The 21,561-nt window shown below is 41.3% G+C and overlaps 2 protein-coding genes across 3 annotated transcripts; one reads left to right on the top strand and one right to left on the bottom strand.

Moving 5' to 3' along the window:
* The first annotated feature begins 4,472 nt into the window (after nucleotides 1-4,472).
* Nucleotides 4,473-9,848, top strand: c7a (complement component 7a). Its single transcript, XM_047341075.1, has 13 exons — nucleotides 4,473-4,590; nucleotides 5,096-5,239; nucleotides 5,313-5,556; nucleotides 5,954-6,067; nucleotides 6,156-6,322; nucleotides 6,449-6,677; nucleotides 7,162-7,333; nucleotides 7,431-7,518; nucleotides 8,210-8,339; nucleotides 8,598-8,786; nucleotides 8,903-9,002; nucleotides 9,088-9,275; nucleotides 9,367-9,848. Exons 1-13 carry the CDS (start codon nucleotides 4,585-4,587, stop codon nucleotides 9,549-9,551), a joined length of 1,956 nt encoding a protein of 651 aa, XP_047197031.1. The 5' UTR covers nucleotides 4,473-4,584; the 3' UTR covers nucleotides 9,552-9,848.
* Nucleotides 9,849-12,734: 2,886 nt separating this feature from the next.
* Nucleotides 12,735-19,686, bottom strand: rgs7bpa (regulator of G protein signaling 7 binding protein a). 2 transcript variants are annotated; one of them, XM_035166855.2, is made up of 6 exons: nucleotides 19,444-19,686; nucleotides 18,381-18,547; nucleotides 15,377-15,534; nucleotides 14,642-14,786; nucleotides 13,902-13,972; nucleotides 12,735-13,745 (listed from the first exon to the last, which is right to left on the bottom strand). In XM_035166855.2, the coding sequence occupies exons 1-6, from the start codon at nucleotides 19,591-19,593 to the stop codon at nucleotides 13,654-13,656; spliced, it is 783 nt and encodes a 260-aa protein (XP_035022746.2). In that variant the 5' UTR covers nucleotides 19,594-19,686; the 3' UTR covers nucleotides 12,735-13,653. The 2 variants fall into 2 exon arrangements, with proteins under 2 accessions (XP_035022746.2, XP_035022747.2); XM_035166856.2 differs by having other exon boundaries at nucleotides 15,404-15,534; nucleotides 19,444-19,685.
* Between the last annotated feature and the right edge of the window lie 1,875 nt (nucleotides 19,687-21,561).

Here is a 21,561-nt window from a genome sequence, read left to right as displayed (position 1 = left end):
CTTTGAGTGTTGTGGTGGTAACAACAAACCAGACCTGGCATCGAGTGCTTTAATTGCACATTTCAACAATGGAAGGAAAAAGGCACAACATGTTTAGGTTTTTGTGCAGATTTGTGAGGATTCTATAAATGTTCCTGTCATTCCTCTCTGTGTCTGTGGAATATTAACGGACTGCAGGTCGTTAATGATGCTTCTTGAGGAATAAGTGAAAGAAAAGGCACTGGTGCATCTCCTCGGATTATACTGACAGGCTTTTTGCTGGAGAAACGAGTAAAATGCACATGCACCGTTATTGTGTTCATAAGAGTACGAGCACATTTGTGTCTGTCTGTCACGCACACACACTCACACACACACACACACACACACACACACACACACACACACACACACACACACAACACACACCTCTCAGGCAAACACAAACATGAGGAGGAGGTAGAGGTGTAGGAGGTAGAGATGGATGTGGCATTCAGACAGCTTAAAGAAGGGCAGCAGCAAGATGCACACTTTCGCTAAAATTTTGCAGTGTGAGGAGGAGACAGAGTGATTTCAAGAGCTGTGTCTGTGAGGGTATGTGACACAGGTCTGATTCATCTGCATATAGAAGCTCCAATAACCACAATCTGCAGAATTACAGCGAGAGAGAGACATAAAACACAGCATTATAAGCTCGACGAAAAAGAACCAGCACTGTTATCCCTCGTGAATATTTAACTAAATGAGGCTGAGAGCGTACAAAGAATTATTATTAGCCAACAAATATGGAATCATTATCGGGGACAGAGGCAGAATCGTAATGATTCTTACAGTCATTAAGACATGAAAACAGCAAATGGCCAAAGGGAGGCAAAGCTCTCACAGGAAGGGAACAGAGAGAGAGAGAGAAAATTATAGTGTGTTGTACTGTAATTGATTCTGTGTGAACGGACCATTGCTCTGAACTGACCACTGGTGTGTTATGACCTTAATTATCACAGATCACTAACATTTAGTTTTAACTCTAAACTCAAATTAAAACATTATTTATTGTTTTTAAGTGTTAGATTTGCCTCTGAAAAGTACAGTAGAGGTTTGTTTTTCCGCCTGTAAAAGAACAATTGATCATGCAGTTTGAATGAGTCATAATTTTCAGTCCCCTAAATATGCCAAATGTTTTTCATTAAGATCCATGAATCATTCTCTGAGAAATCAACGAAAATGTTATAATAAAAATGTTAAGGAAAGTGAAAACATATTCCTACATCCGCACCAAAATGTAATGGTAACTTTCTTGACCCACACCACATCCTTCCATCCAATTTCACAATAATCAGTCCAGTATTTTTGAGTGATACTGCTAACTAGCATATAAACAGACAAACAAACTCCTCCCTGGAGCTTCATGTTTCATGTGAATAGGACTGAAAGGGGTAAAATCGTTCCAGTATTTCACAACAGATTTGAGAAATATCTGGAACAAATGAAATAAAAAATATATTCTAAACAACTGAGTTGGGAACCACTGGCTTATAGTTTCACCAGTTCAGATGCTCCAGAGTGTTAAAAGACATGAATATCACAAACGTGTTGAATTTATGAATTATACTGGAGGGATGTTGGCATATAAGCTGCACGATCACTGCCTCGCTCGCTCACTGTCTGAGCCTCGCAGACTGTCGTCCTCTGGCAGACCAAACTTCCAGGGCAGATGGCGGTCAAAGATGGCCCTCTGAACATCATGGGAGCCACGGAAGCGGCACTAATGGAGGACACGGTCTGGTGGCCTATTGTCTGAGCCAACTGTTCTTTTAGCCTGAAGTGCCGGGACTTGGCTCGCTGCTATATACAGTAACTGAGGCATTTAGCGCTTGGGGGTGGTCATTTCAGAAAATCACTTTTTAATCATCATTATCTCAGTCTTATATGTAAAAAGTATGCGTGAGTTAAGTGTCAAGAGATTGTAATCTGACCTGAGGTGAAGGATTACTCAAATAAAAGTGGTGTCCCTGTTTTCTTATGATATTCTAACGGGAGTTTAATATAATGAAATATATGCACAAGGCAACGATAAGGTTTAGTGCTATGCATTAGATGAGATAAGATAAAACTTCATTAATCCCACACCAGGGAAATTCACTTGTTTCAGCTGCAGACAGGCAGACATGAGAATAAAAAAGATGAATAAATATATAGATAAATAAAAATACAGATAATATGTACATTATATTCACATTGTGGTTGAGCAAAGTGCAGTGGCAAAGGATAGTTGCACGAGGATGGATACTGTATGTGTGGATTAGTAAGGAGATGTTGATATAGACATATCCATATGTATGCATCTAAAGACATTTTTTTTCATATATAGGCAGGTATACAAAAAGAATATGAGTATAAAGTACACAAAGAATTGGAGTGTAAAATTATCCTATAAAAACAATTTCTGCATTGGTCTTGTATACCTGGAAAACCTCACATTTTCTAAAGGGAGCTTAATTTCTCAGTGAAAAAATACTGTGAGCGTTATATATTTGTTTTAACTTGTGTTTCTTAATTTTCTGTATTTCATGCCTCTGCTATGAGTTCAGAGTCAGAGAGATGTATTCTCGATTCCAAGATATCATTGCCACTGCAGTAAAACTCATCTTTTTCCATCTCATTTGAAATTGGGCTGCACAGTAATTCCATGTGCCTCGTTTGTGAGCAGGAACAAAGTGTTTCTGTGGCTGGTTTCTGGAAATGATATGCAGCACAACCGCTAAAACAACCTCACCTGCCCCACGGCTGCTAAAACAAAAATCAGAACACTCCAACTCGGTGGTATTTCCTCTGGAGCCGCCTGTATGTGATGGAAAGGCTCAGCACCGACGACCTTTCTGCATGTGACAGCAGATGCATGTCTGTAATTACACAGAGAAGTGGAATCCACATACAAACATGGGGTAATTTATTCATTACAACAGCAGAGTATCTCACATTTGGCTGCAGGAGATGCAGATATCCAGGTGTTGCTGTGTTCTAACCTCTTTCAACAGGTCCAGATCAAAATCATCATTTAGTAATTGATTAGATCATGTGATAAAACCCTGACTGATCCTTTGCCATAAAATGTTTTCCTGCTACAGTCTCATAAATTCTATTCCACTGTGCAGATGTATTTGCTTGGCTTAGAATCACATTCCAGCCATGGAGAGGGAACTGTTCTTAAATCTCTGTTGCCCTCCAGTGTTGAAAGACAACATCACAGCTCGAGTTAATACTTGTGCTGCTTTTGTCTCCTTCAACACTGTTGCTCTTAAAAGTGATTCCTGCAGCAGATCCCTCACTGAACAATTCTGTTCCTTCACTCAGTTTTCATGACGACATAACAAATTATTAATGAAGAGGATAAGATGAAATGTTGCATAATTCAATTCAGGACAGAGTAACCTTGTGAACGGGGGATAGAGAAAGAGTGGGGGAGGTAATGCATACACGGACGCTGGTCAGACTCGAACCCGGGCCTCTGCAGGTTGAGCTATACGCTGCCCCAGGTCATTATTGTAATACCATGTCAAATACAATTTTTTGTGTAGCCCATATTCACAAACACAGTTACTGCATCATAGGGTTTGACAATCTGTGCAAGGTGTGACATCCTCTGTCCTTAACCCTCGACAAGGGGGAGGAAAAGCTACTTCTAAGGGCCCAGTCACATATCAGCACAAGCTAAGCAAATATCTGGGGTCAAAGTTCACCGAGAAGCCACACTGCGATTTACCTCGTCACAGGAAGCACATTTTTTATTCGTCCTCCATCCCTCCTCTTCTTGTGAACACGATTTCTCAAGAACGCCTTGAGGGAATTTCTTAAAATTTGGAATAAATGTTGACGTACTGAACAGATTTTGGTCGTCAAAGACCAAGGTCACATTTACTTCCAAAACCCTTCTTTGCCTTTGTGAACACGTTGTCTCCAGAGAATCTCAAGAGAATGTTTATTTAGAGTCACAGATTAACTGGTTAGATTTGGAGGGGTGGAAGATATTTTCACACTTTGAATCAAGGGTGCTCAGTAACTAATAACATTACTAATAACTGCATTTCAATTACGTGTTACACTGACTGGGTCAATGTATTATAAATGCTTCCTTACTGACTCATCTTAATGGGACAGTGACTAATTAATGTTGTTGATGTAGTTGCACCAGTGACGTTCCTGTAATGACAGAAAGTTGTGTTTACTCAATAATACAATAGATGAGCATTGAGGAGTTATTGAGGAGACAGATTCAAGCTTTCAGTTTCAGAATGATGCTCAAGAGGAGCTTTGGGCCAGAGGTTCCCGTAAAAAAAAAAGGTTATTTTCTCCTCCCTATAAAATGTGCACATTTGTCCAGCCAACTCTACACACACACACACACACACACACACACACACACACACACACACACACACACACACACACACACACACACACACACACACACACACACACACACACACACACACACACACACACAGCATGACATGACTTCATTGGAATTTCCTTCCAGGGGTTTTACTTTGGGTAATATGAATCCGTGAAAGCCTGTCCTTCAATATTCTTTGCTGGACTTCACTCACCATGAAGGTAGGTCGAATTTTAACTCAATACCAGGAGGGAAGTAACAAACTGATTTTCAGACTTTTTCTAAAAATCAATTTAATTTGCTGCGTTGTGTGATTTCACACCAACACTTTTCCTAATTGGTAAATGGTTTGTATTTATATAGCACTTTTCTAGTCTTGATGACCACTCAAAGCACAGTTTGCCATTCACACACACATTCACACAGTGCACTTTTCATTCACATCTCATTCTTATACTCGACCAGCTAAGATCCTAAACTTTTTAGGAAGACGTCAGATCTCATTGGATTTTTTGACCAAACAACCAATACTGCAGTTTTTCTGGTACAAGTGCCGGCACACAATACAGGAATCTAGGCATTAAAAACATAACTCAGACGCAACACTAGTGGGCAAAATTGGTAATTACTTTCGAATTCGTTAATATTTTTGTTGAAATACGTGTAAAACTGTATTTATTCTGCTTTTCTTAATGATATGAATCTGATTTTGACCTTTGCTCTCAGTCAAAAGCTCAGAATGACTTCAGTGATGAGACGTTCGACAGTAAATGGGATTATGCAAAGGACATTGTCAACAGACAGAAAGTGTCCGGCACAACATCAGATTACCACAACTACGACTTTCACGGGATAAAGGGAAAGACTCAGGTTTGTAAGAACAACAAAGTATCGAAGTAGAAAAGGAAACTTATTGAGTAATTTTTTTTTTTACTCCCTACAGACCCACAGGCTTTTGGTTTTAAGGAATGACATAGAAGTCGTTCGGTTCGAGAGTACTGCTCCTCAGTACATTCCACTATCTGACGAGTTCTGGAGGACATTAGCCAAACTCCCATCTGTCTACGACTACTCCGCCTACAGGAAGGTTTTGGAGAGGTTTGGAACGCACTACCTGTCTGAGGGAAGCCTCGGGGGATCCTTCAGAGTCCACGCCAAGATTGATGAAGAAACTCAAAGACAAATGGGTGAGGATCCATGAATCATTCACAGCTATAAAAGACTTAAATCAACCTATGTCTGATTGAGCTTGTCATGTTTTCTTTGGTCAGGGCCACTGTACAATACTTTAGACTAATATTCAAGATGAAACTATGTATTTTTTTCGAATATCTTACATATCTAATGGTTGCAGAACTAACTGTATTAAACAATATTAGCCTGTAGTTGTCACCACTTACACAAAATGAGCTAAGTGAGATGTATTTGTAAATGTAATTTGGGAGAAACTAAATATTTGTATACTACATATGAAGATAAGATAGGATAAGATAAAAGATAATTTGTGGTGGTGATATTATTATTGTTTTTTTGATACCAAACAAAAGATTTACTTTTGGTTTTCTTCTTGTTGTTTTTTTTAAGCTAATGAAAGACTGGATTATAATGAATGTGAAAGGTCCAGACGTTGGCTTCATATATTCCCCATCACCCATGTGGATTGCAGGTCTGGTCAACATCAACAAACATCATCCAGAGGTATGATGTTTGTTCTACAGACATGACTGAGCTCATGAGAGCGGTTGAAAGTTGTCTCTGATCATCTCTACCAACCTTTTTGAAACAGTTAACATCAGGAGCAATGTAATGAGTAAAGTGGAAGTGGAGGGAGGAGGCATCGAACATGTCGCAGCACTGACGACCATGCAGCTCAATGATCCAGACAAGAACTGGGAGATGTACTCAAACTGGTCTGAGTCTGTCAGCTCATTTCCAAAGGTCATCAAACAAAAGGTGAGGGGAAACTTTAAAAGCTTGATCATAATGTTGGATTTACTTTTTCAGCGTGTCATTTTATCAAAGAATACAAACCTCCCATCTCTCTTCACAGTTTGACTCTCTTATCTCTTGTCTCCGCAGCTGCAGCCACTGTGGGAGCTGGTGAAGGAGGTGCAGTGTGCCGGGGTGAAGAGGCTCCACCTCCGCAGAGCCACAGAGCAGTATCTCGCCGAGAGTGACGCCTGCCACTGCCGGCCCTGTTGCAACAGCGGCATCGCTGTCGTGGAAGGAAACGAATGCAAATGCATCTGTAAGCCTGGAACATTGGGGCTGGCCTGTGAGCAGGGAGCTGAGGTGGACGGTCAGCAGGGTGGGTGGTACACATCAGACTCGCTGTTTACTGCTGCAGCCAGTTTGCTCTTTGTGAAGGGGATGATGGTGGAGTGGGTGTGGGCTCCAGTAGCGGCTTGTAACGTTTTACTTTAACAGGGTTAATTCAGTTCTGTGCAGGTAGTGAGAGTCGCTGTTTGATGAATAACATCACATGGGCGGTGATATGGTTCTTACTTTCTTATCCTTATTTATCAGTGGTTAGAGGTACACACAAGTACAAATAAACACACCAAAATGTACTCAAGTAAAATTGTCAAAAATGTACTCAAGTAAAGGTATCAAATCAACTTTTCTAGTCAACTAAAAGCACAAATAAATAGACAAAAATGTACTCAAATAAAGGTAAAAGTACCAAGTCAACTTTCTACTTGAGCAAAAGTACAAATAAATAGACAAAAATGTACTCATGTACAGTAATGAAGTAAATGTACTTTGTTACATCTTTGTTGTATCTAATCCAGGAGTGATCGATGGAAGTTGGTCCTGCTGGTCAGCCTGGACATCGAGCTCTCAGGGTCGAAGGTCGCGGAGTCGCTCCTGCTCGAATCCCGCTCCTCAGAACGGAGGACAACACTGCATCGGAGAGTCAATGGAGACGTCTGAGGATGAAGACCCACAGCTGCAATACTTAAAGTCAGGGCGCTGCATTTTGTAACAGTTAGTGTATCAGACACTGCCAGTAGAGGAGGTTCACACTGAATTTACACAACATCCTACTGTTTTCCCACAGAACCGTTGAGCCTCAGTGCTTCGACCAAACTCTCCCAGCGCCTCTGAGGTGTGGGACCCCGCCTGCTCTGATAAATGGCTATATACTGGTAAAGATGAAAAGAAATCACACTGATCTCAGTTAGGAAAGAGTTCAATTCAAGAATGAAACAAATTTATTGCCATGCACAATAGGAGATGAAAGGGATGTGACGTAAATGAGTCTGTTGAGATGAGATGAGATGAGATGAGATGAGATGAGATGAGATGAGATGAGATGAGATGAGATGAGATGAGATGAGATGAGATGAGATGAGATGAGATGAGATGAGATGAGATGAGATGAGATGAGATGAGATGAGATGAGATGAGATGAGATGAGATGAGATGAGATGAGATGAGATGAGATGAGATGAGATGAGATGAGATGAGATGAGATGAGATGAGATGAGATGAGATGTGATGAGATGAGATGAGATGAGATGAGATGAGATGAGATGAGATGAGATGTGATGTGATGAGATGAGATGAGATGAGATGAGATGAGATGAGATGAGATGAGATTTGAGGTGTTGTAATGTGATGTGATGTGAAGCGTGTGATTTTACATAATAGAGGCTATATATTTTAAAGGTTTAACGCATGTATTGAAAAGTGAAATGAGCCGACCTCAGTGACTTTTATTATTTATATCACAGCATTTTAATTTCTCTCGCTCTTTGGGTGTATTTATTTTTATACAAAGGTCAGGGCTGATTACAATAAACTAAATCAACTTTTTCCTCACATCACCTTTCATAGGACCCTAAGGATGTTTACCTTGTGGGCAGTAGGGTTGAGTACACCTGCACTCTGCGTTTCTATCACATTGGTAACCCCATAGAATGCACCGCAGATCAAACCTGGTCCGCCGAACCTGGACTGTGCTCAGGTGAGTGTGTTCTTTTTTATAAACAGCCTAAGTTTACCACTCAACACAATGAATTCCACTGTTACCTTGGGCAGATGTGGCTCAAAAGGTAGAAGGTCGATCCCCAAATCCAATCTGAAGTTTCCTTGCGCAAGATACTGAAGCCCAAGTCGCCCCTGGTGGCTGTGCCCACAGTGTATGAATGTGATGTAATAGAAAGAGTGATGAGTTTACCATTTACCATCCATGTACTCTGCTAAACTCCCACTTCTCTCCCAGTCAGCAGGTGCAGGATTGGGTCCCTTGCTGATGGTGTCATAGCCTCGCCTTTAAAGCAGGTCTTTGGCAGAGGGCAGTCAGTCACCTTGTCCTGTCCAGAGGGTCGACAACTAATAGGAGAAGCAACGGTCGAGTGTGACCCCGTATATAATTTTGAACCAAACCCAAGAGATGCTAAATGCAGCCCAGGTAAGGTGCACATAACGCACATGGGACTGCTGCGTAACTGTATATATATTCTTTGACTTTATGACGAATGTGAGTCAGTTTGCAATGTGGAAGAATGATGTATATGTATTCCACAGCCAGTGGACAACAGCCAAGCTTGGCTCCCTTGGGCCACTGTCAAGAGTGGGAGAGGTTTTCCGGAGGAAGATGTGTTTGTAAAATGTCTCATGAGTGCAAGTACGTTTATTAAACTTCACTTTGATCTTGTGATTTTTTTTTAATTTGTTGTCATATTTGATAAAGACGGTGTTTTTGTCCCCAGGTCTTCTTTGGAGTTGTGTGCCGACACTCATGCGATGAGCAGAAAACCCAACGTTGTGAGTGTGTGCGAAATGCAAGCGCTGCAGTGTGCGGGGAAGAAGGTCACGCTGGCAGAAGACAGCACCTGCATGTGGCCGCAGCGCAACACAACAGGCTGCACCAACTGTCACATGTGGGAGACCTGTGGAGGTACAGGGATATTCCCAGTAGACAAAACAACCCATTTAAAAGTGACATACTGTGCTCGTTCATTTCCTTTATCTTCCCACTATTCCAACAGATCAAACCAACGAGTGTCGCTGCAGGGACTCTGCAGATTGCCCGACCCCGGGATCAGGTGTGTGTGTGCGTGTCGGGGACGATGCAGCTGCGGCCGCTCAGACCATGAGCGAGTGTGAGGCAGGACTGCGCAGATGTAAAGGAGAGAAGGTGTCGGTTGTCAGTATCCTGCCCTGCACTTCCTGAGGCTGCAGGAGGGGGGTTGACGTCACCACCTCTCATCAGCATCTGCCTTTAAACGTGATTCATCAGTTGTGCATTCCTTATATTTGTCAACTGAATTAATAGTGTCACTTCTAGAGGGGCCTTGTTTAACAATACAACACAATACCCCTGTATTAATCACTGAGGCCATTTGGTTAGGGGAAATAAGACACAGACTGACACTGACAAACATCCACTGAAACACTAGAATGTAACTTTTCAGTTGTGTTGAGCTAAAAGTGCATTTCTCTAAAAACAAATAAATAATAAGACACCAGCCATGTTCAGTTTCTTCTCTTTTTTTCAAATCCAGTATATTGAATACTAAAAATGTGCCCAAAGAACATATACAAATACATGTGCAGATAATTATAGAAATTGGTATCTACAGACACAGCATATACTGGTCATAGTGATGTGTGTTGGCAGCGGCTGAGGCCTGTATAATCCATATACAACCCTTTTACAATTTATATATCTACCATGTAACATACTTAAATTTAATATACATGAATGTTCTATCTCTGTATGTTTAACTGCATGAAAATAATATTGTGTAACCATTAGATTTTTTGAAGAACTTTCCGTCCACAAGTTTGATCTCTATTGCAGATGCTGTCGCCTTTAGTGTGTTATAAACAGTGGTGAAGTACTCAAATATTTTACGCTCCCAGTGTGTTTGAAATCCAATTCATTCCAAAGAACACAAAATAAATAGGTTACAAAAAAAAGGGAGAACACAGAACTATGTCTAAGCATCTTCATTCTACCTGTGTGTGACATCCTATATCTGATGCTGAAGCATTAAAGGTTCAGTGTGTTAGATTTAGGTGAAAGGGATCTATTGGCAAAAAAAAAATAATCTTAATGATGTTTTCACTTGTGTGTTTCATCCAAATTGTACGAATTGTTGTTTTCTTTACCCTAGAATGAGCCGTTTATATTTAAATACTTTATTTTTACATCAGGGGTGGGTCCTCTCTACGGAGGCCGCCATGTTTTTTACAGTAGCCCAGACTGGACAAACTAATCACCTTTTGAGTTTTTATGACAACTGAAGGTTTCCACAGGTTCTCCTTCATGTTTGGAAGGGGAGGGTGAGGTGAGGGGTATTCAGCTGGAACATGAAATTTCACCACTAGATGTCACTAAATTCTACACACTGAACCTTTAACACCTCCACAGCATTTCTTCTTCTTCTTTCACTTTTTCTTAATATTTCTCTTCTTTTGATTCTTCTTCTTCTTATTAGGGCCCGAGCACCGACGGTGGGAGGCCCTATTGTATTTCGAAGGATTTGTATTTCCCTTTTGGGGCTTTTTCAGGGCCTAGACATGCTCAAATTGTTACCAAAGTTTGCAGGGAATTCAAAACCCCAAAAGGTAATTGTATTCTGGAGTAATTTGAAATGGGCGTGGAAAAATGGCTCAACAGCGCCATCTAAGGAAAAGCCCCTCAGTTAGCTTTCACCAATCTTCACAAAAATCGTAGCCCAGGTGTATCATGACAAGACAAACAAAAAAGGTCAGTGGTGCAATGGGAAAAAAGCAACAGGAAGCCCGCCATTTTGACTGTAGTGGCCATATTGGCCATTTTCCACATTTTTACTTTAATGTACTTGTCCCAGGGCTTTCATCAGATCAACTTCATATGGAGATCCGTGTCATCACAACAAGATGGAGATGAAAACTACCTCAAAGATCAATTTTTCATCACACGGTGTGACCGTGGCATGGCGTCAAATTTGATTACACGCCATCAAAACACAAGGTTCTGTATCTCGGACATATTTGGTCGAATCGAGTCCAAACTAGACATGTAAGACAAAAGTCCTGGCCTGATGACATCTACACAGAAATCATGACTTAAAAACACAGCGCCACCTGCTGGCTACAGGAAGTGACATGTTTTTACTTTGATGAACTGCTCCTGGCTGCTTTACAATATACAGCTCAAAAGAGCTCAGTCAAGTCATTGGATCATGGTCAGAATTGTGACATTTCCTCAAACCGTGTAAACATTGAGGTGCGGCGAAGGTTCATCCTTCGCCAAAGGAGACGATGTTGTCATAAGTCCAGTGTGCATTGTCCTATCACTTTTTAGTTACTTTTGTACTTTTAGTTACTTTTGAGTTACTTTTCTAATTTTAGTTACTTTTTAGTTACTTTTCAAATTTTAGTTACTTTTTAGTTACTTTTGTACTTTTAGTTACTTTTTAGTTACTTTCGTACTTTTAGTTACTTTTTAGTTACTTTTGTACTTTTAGTTACTGTGATGGAAATTCATCTTGAGATTTGAAATAATGAAATTCTCAGACTGGAGTTGCCTTTGAGTCTTTATAATAGTAAGCTCTGCAGAGGTTACACAACAAGCACGGGTGCTCAAAATGGAACTGGCCGCAAGTTCACAAAAGCCAGAACTTATACAAAGTTGAAAAAGACATGAAAGACATGAGATCATCTGTGTTCAACCGTCCACAGAAAGGTTGGAAGAAAAACATCACCAAATAAGGGCATGCACCCTGTTGATCAAGGTCATAGCAGTGAGACACCACCAAATAAGGGTTCCATCCTGTCAGGTAGACAGTATCACAGCAGTTAGACACCTGGTCAGGGGGATTTCCAATACCTTAGACACTGGTCAGTTGAATTTTCCACTACATTACTTTTGTACTTTTAGTTACTTTTAGTTACTTTTGTACTTTTTAGTTACTTTTGTACTTTTAGTTACTTTTTAGTTACTTTTGTACTTTTAGTTACTTTTCTAATTCTAATTTTTTTCTCTGTTTGCTCATTGTGGGAGCTGTTGTTTGTATATCATGGTTTCCATCTTACAATGTAAAGTGCCTCGAGATAATATATGCTGTGATTTGGCGCTATACAACCAAAACTGAATTGAATTGCGATGGAGGTTATATCTGCCACCACTCTGATTTGAGTTTAATGAGGATTTATAAGTGAAACCGTGTCAACCACTGATCAACCATGACGTGTTTCCTTTCCTGGAAAATAAATACATAATTCCAGCAGCAAAAGAAGGTGACCGGCTCATTCCTGTGAGGTATAGTGATTTAATCTCAGTTTATCCAAACCTCAGTTTGTCTTCTGGTGGTTTGGCTCCCCCCGGTGGACATTTCAGGAGTTTACAAAGAGACACATCATTGTATTTCAATAACAAAAGTTTTATTAACAATGTAAAATGACCTAAATCAGCTTGGACTACTGTACCTTCACCGTGCCCTAAACATCGATCACTATCATTAATAAGCAAGAGCCATGCTGCCTGCCCTGTGTCTGCACTGATTGACTCAGACACAGGGAGACCCTCCCTGCTCATCTCAACCAAAAGACTCTCCGCTAACCAACTTCAACTTTGAAAATAATTCCAAGAGCGTTGCGTAAAGAGTATGTGTATATACAAGTCTAATGTCTCGGTTTATAGATAGATATTGTGTGCAAAGAAGTTCTCTTTTTGAGTATTGTATCATATATTCTGTTTCAAAGCTGGAAAGTTAAAGTTGGGTACAGGTTCTTGGTTTATGGAAGACTAAATTAAGTACATTGAGGAGAAAAAACAGCCAGAAACAGAAAATAGAGACTGTGACACACGACAAACTTACTCTGCACAAACCTGTGTTCTCACCTCAGACTGACAAAGGCAGAACTTTGTCAAACACCTTTGTCAAATCTCAGACGCGACAAATTCATAACGAATCACATTATTTCTGACAAAAACTAACAGTTATATTCCCTTTTTATAACGTGAATCCTAACTTCATTCTCTCAGATTTGTGGAAGTGATTGAACATGGATCTCTCATTCTCTTATACACTGAACAAGAAAAATCCGTTGCAAAATATCTTAAAATATAAGTTCATGACTTTTGTTTTCATCACATTGCAGTTACAATTCTTCTTTGTATTACAAAATAAAATTATAAAATGGGTAGCCTTTAAAAAGAAAAAGAGAGAAAGAGACAATATATTTGAAAATGGCAGTAATAGATTGGTGGGAGACACAAGTGGTGAAGGACAGTGGGTAATGGTGTCTTTGTGGCCGCCTCCTACCCACGAAGGCGGGGCCCCTTAGCTGGTTACCAGGCAACAGAGCCCAAAGAACCTCCTCTTCCTCTGTCGGACCAGTGGGTAGGGAGTCAGGTTCAGCAGACTGCTGTCATCTGCAACACAACAACACAGGGATGCTAGTTTTAGCTTTGAAACAGTTTTTTTTTTACAAGCCATATTATTTTACTATAAAAGATTGTCATCGCTCTGTGATACTAAAGTGTGTGAAAGACAGTGAAGGTGAAGTAAGTATTGGGCTTCTCTCTTACCTTGGTTCTTCAGTGGTAAAGGCATTGTCTCCCTGAGTTTACTGAGGAGGTTCTTCATCTCCCTCATGTCCCTGCAATAACACAAAAAATGATTTTTATGCAGTGTACCCATAGCATTTATCATGCTGTACAATTTGACACGCACACATATATATTTCAAAATGATAACAAATAATTTGATTTTTATCATTTTATTATTTCATATAGCTGTTTTACAAAATGTTCAAAATAAATTACTAAAAAACAACCACATTACATTACATATTTTGTCTGCTCTAACAAGTACAGTAATTGCATAAACTGTTGAAAAATAAACTCTTTCAGAAGCATTCTGTTAATTGTTTATAAGATGTTTGATCAGCTTTAACAAATCCAGCTGTGGATGCATCAGCTACTTCAACTGTTCAACAACCACTACAATATCGGTTATTTTGAAATTGAATTTGTGAAACAAATAAATAAGCTGTTTAATGACATATATGTGTATTTTAAAGACTAAAGCGTTGCCTGTTAATGATGTAATGATGTTGGATTGCAAACAATTAATGCATCTGTGATCATTCAATCCTGCAAAGTCATTAAAACTGAAGAAATTACTCACGTGCAAACTTAACATCATGTGCTGATCACACATGCTTTGACCAATAAATATAACCATGTACAACAATTCACACCTTAACAAACAAATGCAAACACACAACACAACAAAGGACAAAACACAACACTTTTTTCCTACTTACTTTTCTATGTTTTCTATGTCGTTAGCCACCAGCCAGTAGAGCTGAGGACAGTCAGTGGGGGAGGAAGACGTGTCCTCCAGGATGGGGATGTCTGAGCTCTCCTCGATCTTACTGTCGACCCCTGGAGGGCCGCAGGACTCCTTACCTGAAGCACACATGGAGCAGCTACTTTTAAACATGTGCCGCCATGTCAGCCATTGCAACAGAAGGAAAGGGAGAGCAGGAAAAAGAAGAAAAGAGCTGACCTCAAATGACCCCTAAGATCAGTAAACTTCATTAAATGGGAGGAAAGTCGAAGGTCACCAGTGTATTGCGAGGTCCACATATAGCAACAAACAACCATTCACACCTATGGTCAATTTAATGTCTCCAATCTGCAGGTCTTTGGATTGTGGGAGGAAGCTGGAGTAACCGGAGAAAATCCACACAACCTCTGGGAGGACATGCAGACTCCACACAGAAAGACCCCAGCCGGGATTTTAACTGTAACCTTCTTGCTGTGAGGTAACCGTGATGACCGCTGCTCCACCGTGACGCCCATAGTGCAGGTTTATATATACTCACAAATTCAGGTTGTTGATCATGCTGCTCGTGGTATCAGAGGAATAATGTTGATGTTCATTTAAACTGGTGGTTTGTTTCACTTCATTAATTTAATAAAGAAAAACACACTATGTTATATAAATTAGCACAAACTCTTGCAAATCTATAGCGACGGTATTTAAAATCTCTTACTGCAATGAGGCTTCTCCGTGTATTCACCTTTCCTGTGGAGCTGCAGGGATCCCAACAAGCAGACAGATTTGAGCATCTCTGTGATGTACATCTCCAGGCAGCACTGCAGCTGGATGAAGAGCCGACAGATCTCAGGGTGGATCTCCCCGTCCTCCGGCCTGAAACAGTACACAGTGGCAAACCTGATGATGCTGCACAAGAAGACCAGCTTCATGGATTAGGATTACAGTGTTTGGAAAAAGGTTTGACTTGATTCATTACCCAGAGATTCATAGATCACCTCTTTGTGTCTCTGTGTTTGAGTTCAGCCTCATTTAGCTCCACTTACTTGACTGGTAGCAACTCCACTCAAAGGAGTAATGTTCAGCACAATCCTTCTAGACAGTGTGAAATAAAAAAGAGCAAACACCTGGATGACTAGAAATAAATGTAAATTTCTAAACAATAGTATCGTAAGTAATAAAGTAAAAGTGGCAACGGTCAAATTCAGCTAAATTAATTATTCCTTAAATATTCTACCAGATTGACCTCCATTACATAAATAATTATTATTATTTATTATTATTATTATTATTGATGAATTGATATTGTCTTGTCATGTGTAATTAAGACAATTACTGACGTCCAACTTTCAGAATTTTCCTCATGGGCATCTTTTACGTCATGTCATAAACAGCCAACCACAACTGTCACAAGAATGCTTTTATTTTGAAATATCTTATATATTAATCTTATGAATATCAAAAGAAGATATCAGGACAAGTCCCGGTCAGTTTGAATGTCTGTGGGTACATTACTATGATCAACAGCCTGAAGGGTGAGTCAACTCAAATGTAGAGAAAAAGTTTACCATCTGCCACCAAAATGAAAACCTTCAGATGAGAGAAAAGCTGTGTTTGCAATAATAATGAGTGATCTGCTTCTTTAAATGTGTTTCTGTAACTTTAAATCACTACTTGCTGCATCTCTCCTGTCTGTCACTGTGATAATAAAAAGATACAATGCACTGAGAAAGAACGTAAACTGCATCTGAATATTTTTGTATTTACCCAGAACTGATCTCTGGCTTTTATGAGACACCACAGTCGCTTCACAATCATATGAATCTGGTTTTCAAGGGGAAACTCCAGCAGGTGATATTCAGGCAGGTGTGATATCGCATTGGGAAAGTGACAGCGACGAAGGTGCGAAACTTGCACCTGGTGCAAATATTTTTTCACACAGATCCTGCTGTTGCCTTCCCCTCATCCGACGGCAAAGCTTCTCCTTCCACATCCATGTTCTGTCACAGTGCTGCCGTCTGCAGTCACTAAAGCACAGCTGCCATCAATGCTATGCTGCTTATCGGCTCTCACCATTCAGACACACTGGCGTTATTCGATTAAAGGGGAATGATCTGTGCTGTCTAACTCAAACTCTGAGTCTAGTTGTGGAGACAGATGTTGAAAGAGCCGGTGCAGCTTTTACGGATGTTTTTAGGGTACGTGGTGGGGAGGATTATGACAATGATGTCAATGCTGATTTTTCTGGGAAGCTACTACAGCAGCAGGAAATTCAACCACAGGACCTTAACGAATGTATGGTATTGAAGGGACAAGTGTAGCTGTGTAGATGATTAATTATGAGCCATATATTAAGAGAAGAATAGTGTAAAGTATAAATTATTTAAATTTTAAACAAGACGTAGCAAAATCTTTTGCATAAAAAGCCGCCGCCCCTCCTCAGTGGTTGCTGTGTGGTGCGTGCCTCTGCGTGACAGGGAATATGCAGCAGACAAACTTACTGGCGAACCATATGAGAACGTCACGCACATGCAGCTCAAAGCCGCCACATATTAAATGGAAAGATTTTGTCATGCATGTAACAGACAGTGAAGGATGTGTATTCTTGCATCACTGTAAGATATAACAAGTGGATTAATTATTGAGCCAGGAAATAGGTTACAGAGCAGAGCAGAGCGGAGAACAGATACAAACTCATCCTAATAAGAAATATCGGAGGGACTTTCTCCAGCTGTAGTTTTTTATTGTACAGCTGGAGTAAACCTGAGGCTGCTTCTGTTGCAACACTGCCTGGCTGGTTTGGCAGCTATAGCATTGCACGCATTCCTTAAAAATCCTTCCCACCACTGGTTTCTCTCTGTCTAATGTTTTTTTTTTAAGTATAAGTTGGTCCCTGCTGAGGAATTTCAAATCCCCAGCCTCACTCTGCCCTTCTTCTACTGGCACCAATCTGGAGGAGATGTTGTGCTCAATGCAAAGTCAACAGACACGTCTGGTTTCTATAAAGTCTTTCACCAAAAATAGACATTTATCATAAACTAACCACTTGGAAAGCACTTTAGGGTAGAAAACTTTCTCTGGATGATAGTGGAACAACTTCCAATCTGAGTTTCTTTATGGGATAATTGGTTAACTACGAAAGAAGAAACCCAAGATTCAGATTCTCTGAACACTACAAAACAACAACACATCCATTATTGCTGCAGTGTTGAACACACACACACACACACACACACACACACACACACACACACACACACACACACACACACACACACACACACACACACACATACACAGAGTGTCACAATACACTGAAAGCAACAATCCAAAACAAATCATTGTCTCCACATTGCTATTATCTGCCACTTCCATTCCACTTTGTGCATTAAGGTTTTAGTGCCGGCTAATGGGACGTGGTCAGTTGCAATATGTTGTTGTTGTGATTGCTTCCTGTTAAAGCTGACCTCTGCAGCAATTAGAGATGTCATGGTTTTTAAAAGCTCAACTCCTGTTCAATCTCTTTCCCTCACTTCTTCACACTCACTAGTTTCACACTCATGGAGACACTTGGATGATTTCTGAATGCTCAAGTATGCCTGTGCCTAAAAGTGTGTATGCTCTTGCACATTAGAGCTCAAGTGAACAACTTGAACAACTTTCTTAAGGCGCAGAAAGGTGTTCACTTTCAGCACCGTGGACAGCGGCTGTGCCAAACTCACCCAGATATCAAGGAGAGGCTGTGATGAGCCGCTCTCGCCATCTCACAGCCTTTAGTTCTGGTCTTGAGCATCTCGGCCCGCAGAGACGGACAGTCCACAGTGATCTCGCCAATGGAGATGACCAGTTCACGGTACAGAGCCACAAGTGTATTGAACTCCTGGACGATCTTTGAGAGGATAGAGTCACACAAACAACACATTATTGGAATATAACAAACTATACTTCTGCTTGAACGTGGTTTCTGGTCATTGCAGTCGATTTTCTTTCCCTTAGCCTGCATGCAATTTACTTTTCAACATTAAAGACCAGTCTAGAGCAGCACTACACACCCAGCCTTGTTCTATTTTCTTTCTGTGCACCATAGGTATAAATAATCTGCAGGTGCACGGTGATATGCTTCAACAGAAGTTGTATTTCAAAACTTGCAACACTGCACATATCCAGAATTATGTGCTGAAAAACGAGATTCATTAAATAGTCTGCAATGTCAGCGTGCATGCATGAACGGACCTTTTTAACTATATAAATATTGGACGTGGGTGCCATTATGCTGAATTTTGATATTTGCACATGCAGCCTGCAGGTCTTGCGCCTGGTGCACAAATATCTCGTTTAATCCCTCCTGCAGAGCGTCCTGCTGTATCGAGGTGTACACGAGCAGCGAGTCTCCATGACGCTCGCTGATGTATGACAGGGTGAAGCAGGCTGCACACATATGATCACTGCTGCCTGCATCTGTCAAAACACAGGACATCTGTTGCCATGATCACGAACACATGCACCTCCGTGTTATCATCTGGTACATTCAGGCAAATTTGGAAGAAAAAAAAAAAAAATCACCATGCAAATGCAAATCGCAGAGATGATCAGTTTGGCTTCGACAAAGCAACGCAAATGCACACAGCTATTTTTAGGCTCGACCAGGTTACAGTCTCCCTTTTTTAAAATGTTCTTTTGTGCAGCCTGTGTATCCTGCATCCGCGGGACAGCCGAGCGTCCTATGGCACAAAGAAAGAAAGCTGCGGGGTAATAACATCCTCATCTGACGTGTCGCAGACCTACCATCCTGCAGTCGGCCACGGCGCGCTGGGCTCTGCGGGTACTCTCCGTGCTCTCCCTCCTCTCCGGCTCCCGGTGCGGAGGCTTGCCGATCTGGAAGATGTTCCCGGCGGATCTGGGGCGGTTTTTGCGCCCATTCGATGCAGAACTCATGCATACACACCCACTAACAAAACAGCCCTAGTATGGAACGGGTTCTGTCCGATCCAGCTCCCTCCCCCCCTCCTCCTCCTTCCAAACTCCACCACTTTCTATACACCACCACCCCCCCCCACCCTGCACCTGAGTGTTCACCTTCTCCTCAACGATTCACCTTCCCCTCTTGTACTACCTCGATTGTTCTCTCCGTGTTTGTCTGTGCGCCTTCCTCCCCGCTAGTGCGTGAGGGGGAGAGGGTCTGTTCCCGGACGAGCCTCGGAGCGCAGGGAAAGTGCCGGATGAGCGCCTGCGACTCCTCTCCGCATTGCCTCGACTGCGACGGGGCGCGAGTCACCTTCACTCCAGCAGCGCACGGTGCACAGTGGAGATTCACACCCAGACCCAGGGCTCCAGCTAGCTGAGGGGTCGCCTCTGACGCGCCGATGTCGGGAGGAGACGCTCGCATTCAAGGACACTCTCCAGATGCAACCATTTCTTGGGATTGCGCGTTTCCATTAAGCACGAATGTAAAGACGGGGCGATAACGATCTTTCCCTCCGCAGCGCAGCCGATGTCCCCGCTGACGCGCAGCCTCCTCACCGCCTCTGTGCCGGAGAGCAGCGCAACGTCCCCACCACAGAGAGAGAGACAGAAGTTAGATCCTGGCGTCTCGCTGCGGATTCAGCTCCAGGTTTCTCCAGCTCGTCGCCGGGGCCTGTTTCTAACCTTGGAGGGAGACGAGCAGCCGCTGCAGGCCTGACGTGGCTCTGTGGCTGGAAACACTGCGCACCCAAAGGACGGAATACTAATCAGGCCCATCCAGCCAGACCCCCCCCTCCTCAAGCTGCACGAGAGCTGCTGACATGTACCGAGCCCCTGTCTCCACCCAGAGAAGAAGTGCAGTTACATGAATACCACAGTATAGCGATGTTAAGGTGCACTTCATTAGACTTCTTCATGATCCTCATATGTAGTAAAGCTCCCAGTGAACCGCAGATCTGCTGCAACACTTTCCTGTTTCTTAAATCAAATGATTACTCATCTCATACTGTTACTTTCACGATATTATTTCTTATCTTTTATTCTCTATGTTTGAATTTCCTTTTAAATGCCTCTTTTTTTGTATTGTCCCTTGTGGCTCTTACAATTTGTCATGACGCCTTTAATATTTTATGTTAAAACCCCTTTGTTGCCTTGTTGTTGAAATGTACTTTACACATACACTTGGCTTCAGTTACCTATTGATTACCACTGGCACAATGGTACCCATCTACATACAGATTTTAATCCTTATTCTGTCTAAAAATGTCTTTTATAATGCTTTTTATTATCTATATCCCTTATCAATATGATACAGGCCTATATAGACACACAGTGTGGTTCACGGTGACCTAAATCTAGTTAAGGTTGTTTACAGGGGTGGTGGGATGTATTTTTCATGCATCTGTAATTTACTTAAGTGGATTTATTTAGGGGTCATTTTCAGTAAAAGGTAAATGCACATGAATCCAAAGGGAGCTCGTGGGTTTGTTCTGCCACGGAGAGGAGAGTGTGTGGAAGATATTTTTTAATTGTTCCATTTCAGTGAATACATCCCTGTTGTGATGTATTCACAAATGTGAACACAAAGAAAGTTTTATAAACGCCATTATGTGTTTTAGACACTCGCCCACAGCAGCATCAACACAGAGATGCACATGGTAGTAAGCTAATTATTTGAATCTCACTGTAAACACGGTTGCTTAGTAAACCAGTGGATTCATCTTAAATGGCTTTTATTCCGAATGTCCATTCAATTTAAATAAATAAACACACAGTAATCAGTGTTAAATTGCTAAATGAAATCCCCTCTTCCCCCAAATTCCTGTTGAAAAAAAACTTTCTCACTGAAGCCTTGAACATGTCATCACGAAACTCCTGCAAAGGACAGAGTCGTTTCTTTCCATAGAATCAGCACAAATACTGAATATCTGGAGCTGCTTT

The sequence above is a fragment of the Hippoglossus stenolepis genome, chromosome 9, assembly GCF_022539355.2.
Source record: "Hippoglossus stenolepis isolate QCI-W04-F060 chromosome 9, HSTE1.2, whole genome shotgun sequence".
NCBI classification, from domain to species: domain Eukaryota; kingdom Metazoa; phylum Chordata; class Actinopteri; order Pleuronectiformes; family Pleuronectidae; genus Hippoglossus; species Hippoglossus stenolepis.
This window is presented reverse-complemented; position numbering and strand designations above follow the sequence as displayed.

Coding starts and splice junctions, on each gene's coding strand:
- c7a (XM_047341075.1), top strand. Junction 6,068..6,155: donor TCAACAAACATCATCCAGAG/GTATGATGTTTG, acceptor TTTTTGAAACAG/TTAACATCAGGAGCAATGTA. Junction 9,276..9,366: donor CATGTGGGAGACCTGTGGAG/GTACAGGGATAT, acceptor CTATTCCAACAG/ATCAAACCAACGAGTGTCGC.
- rgs7bpa (XM_035166855.2), bottom strand. CDS start 19,593: ATGAGTTCTGCATCGAATGGGCGCAAAAACCGCCCCAGATCCGCCGGG. Junction 15,535..18,380: donor AGCCTCTCCTTGATATCTGG/GTGAGTTTGGCA, acceptor GTACTGTTTCAG/GCCGGAGGACGGGGAGATCC. Junction 13,973..14,641: donor GACATAGAAAACATAGAAAA/GTAAGTAGGAAA, acceptor GTGTTATTGCAG/GGACATGAGGGAGATGAAGA.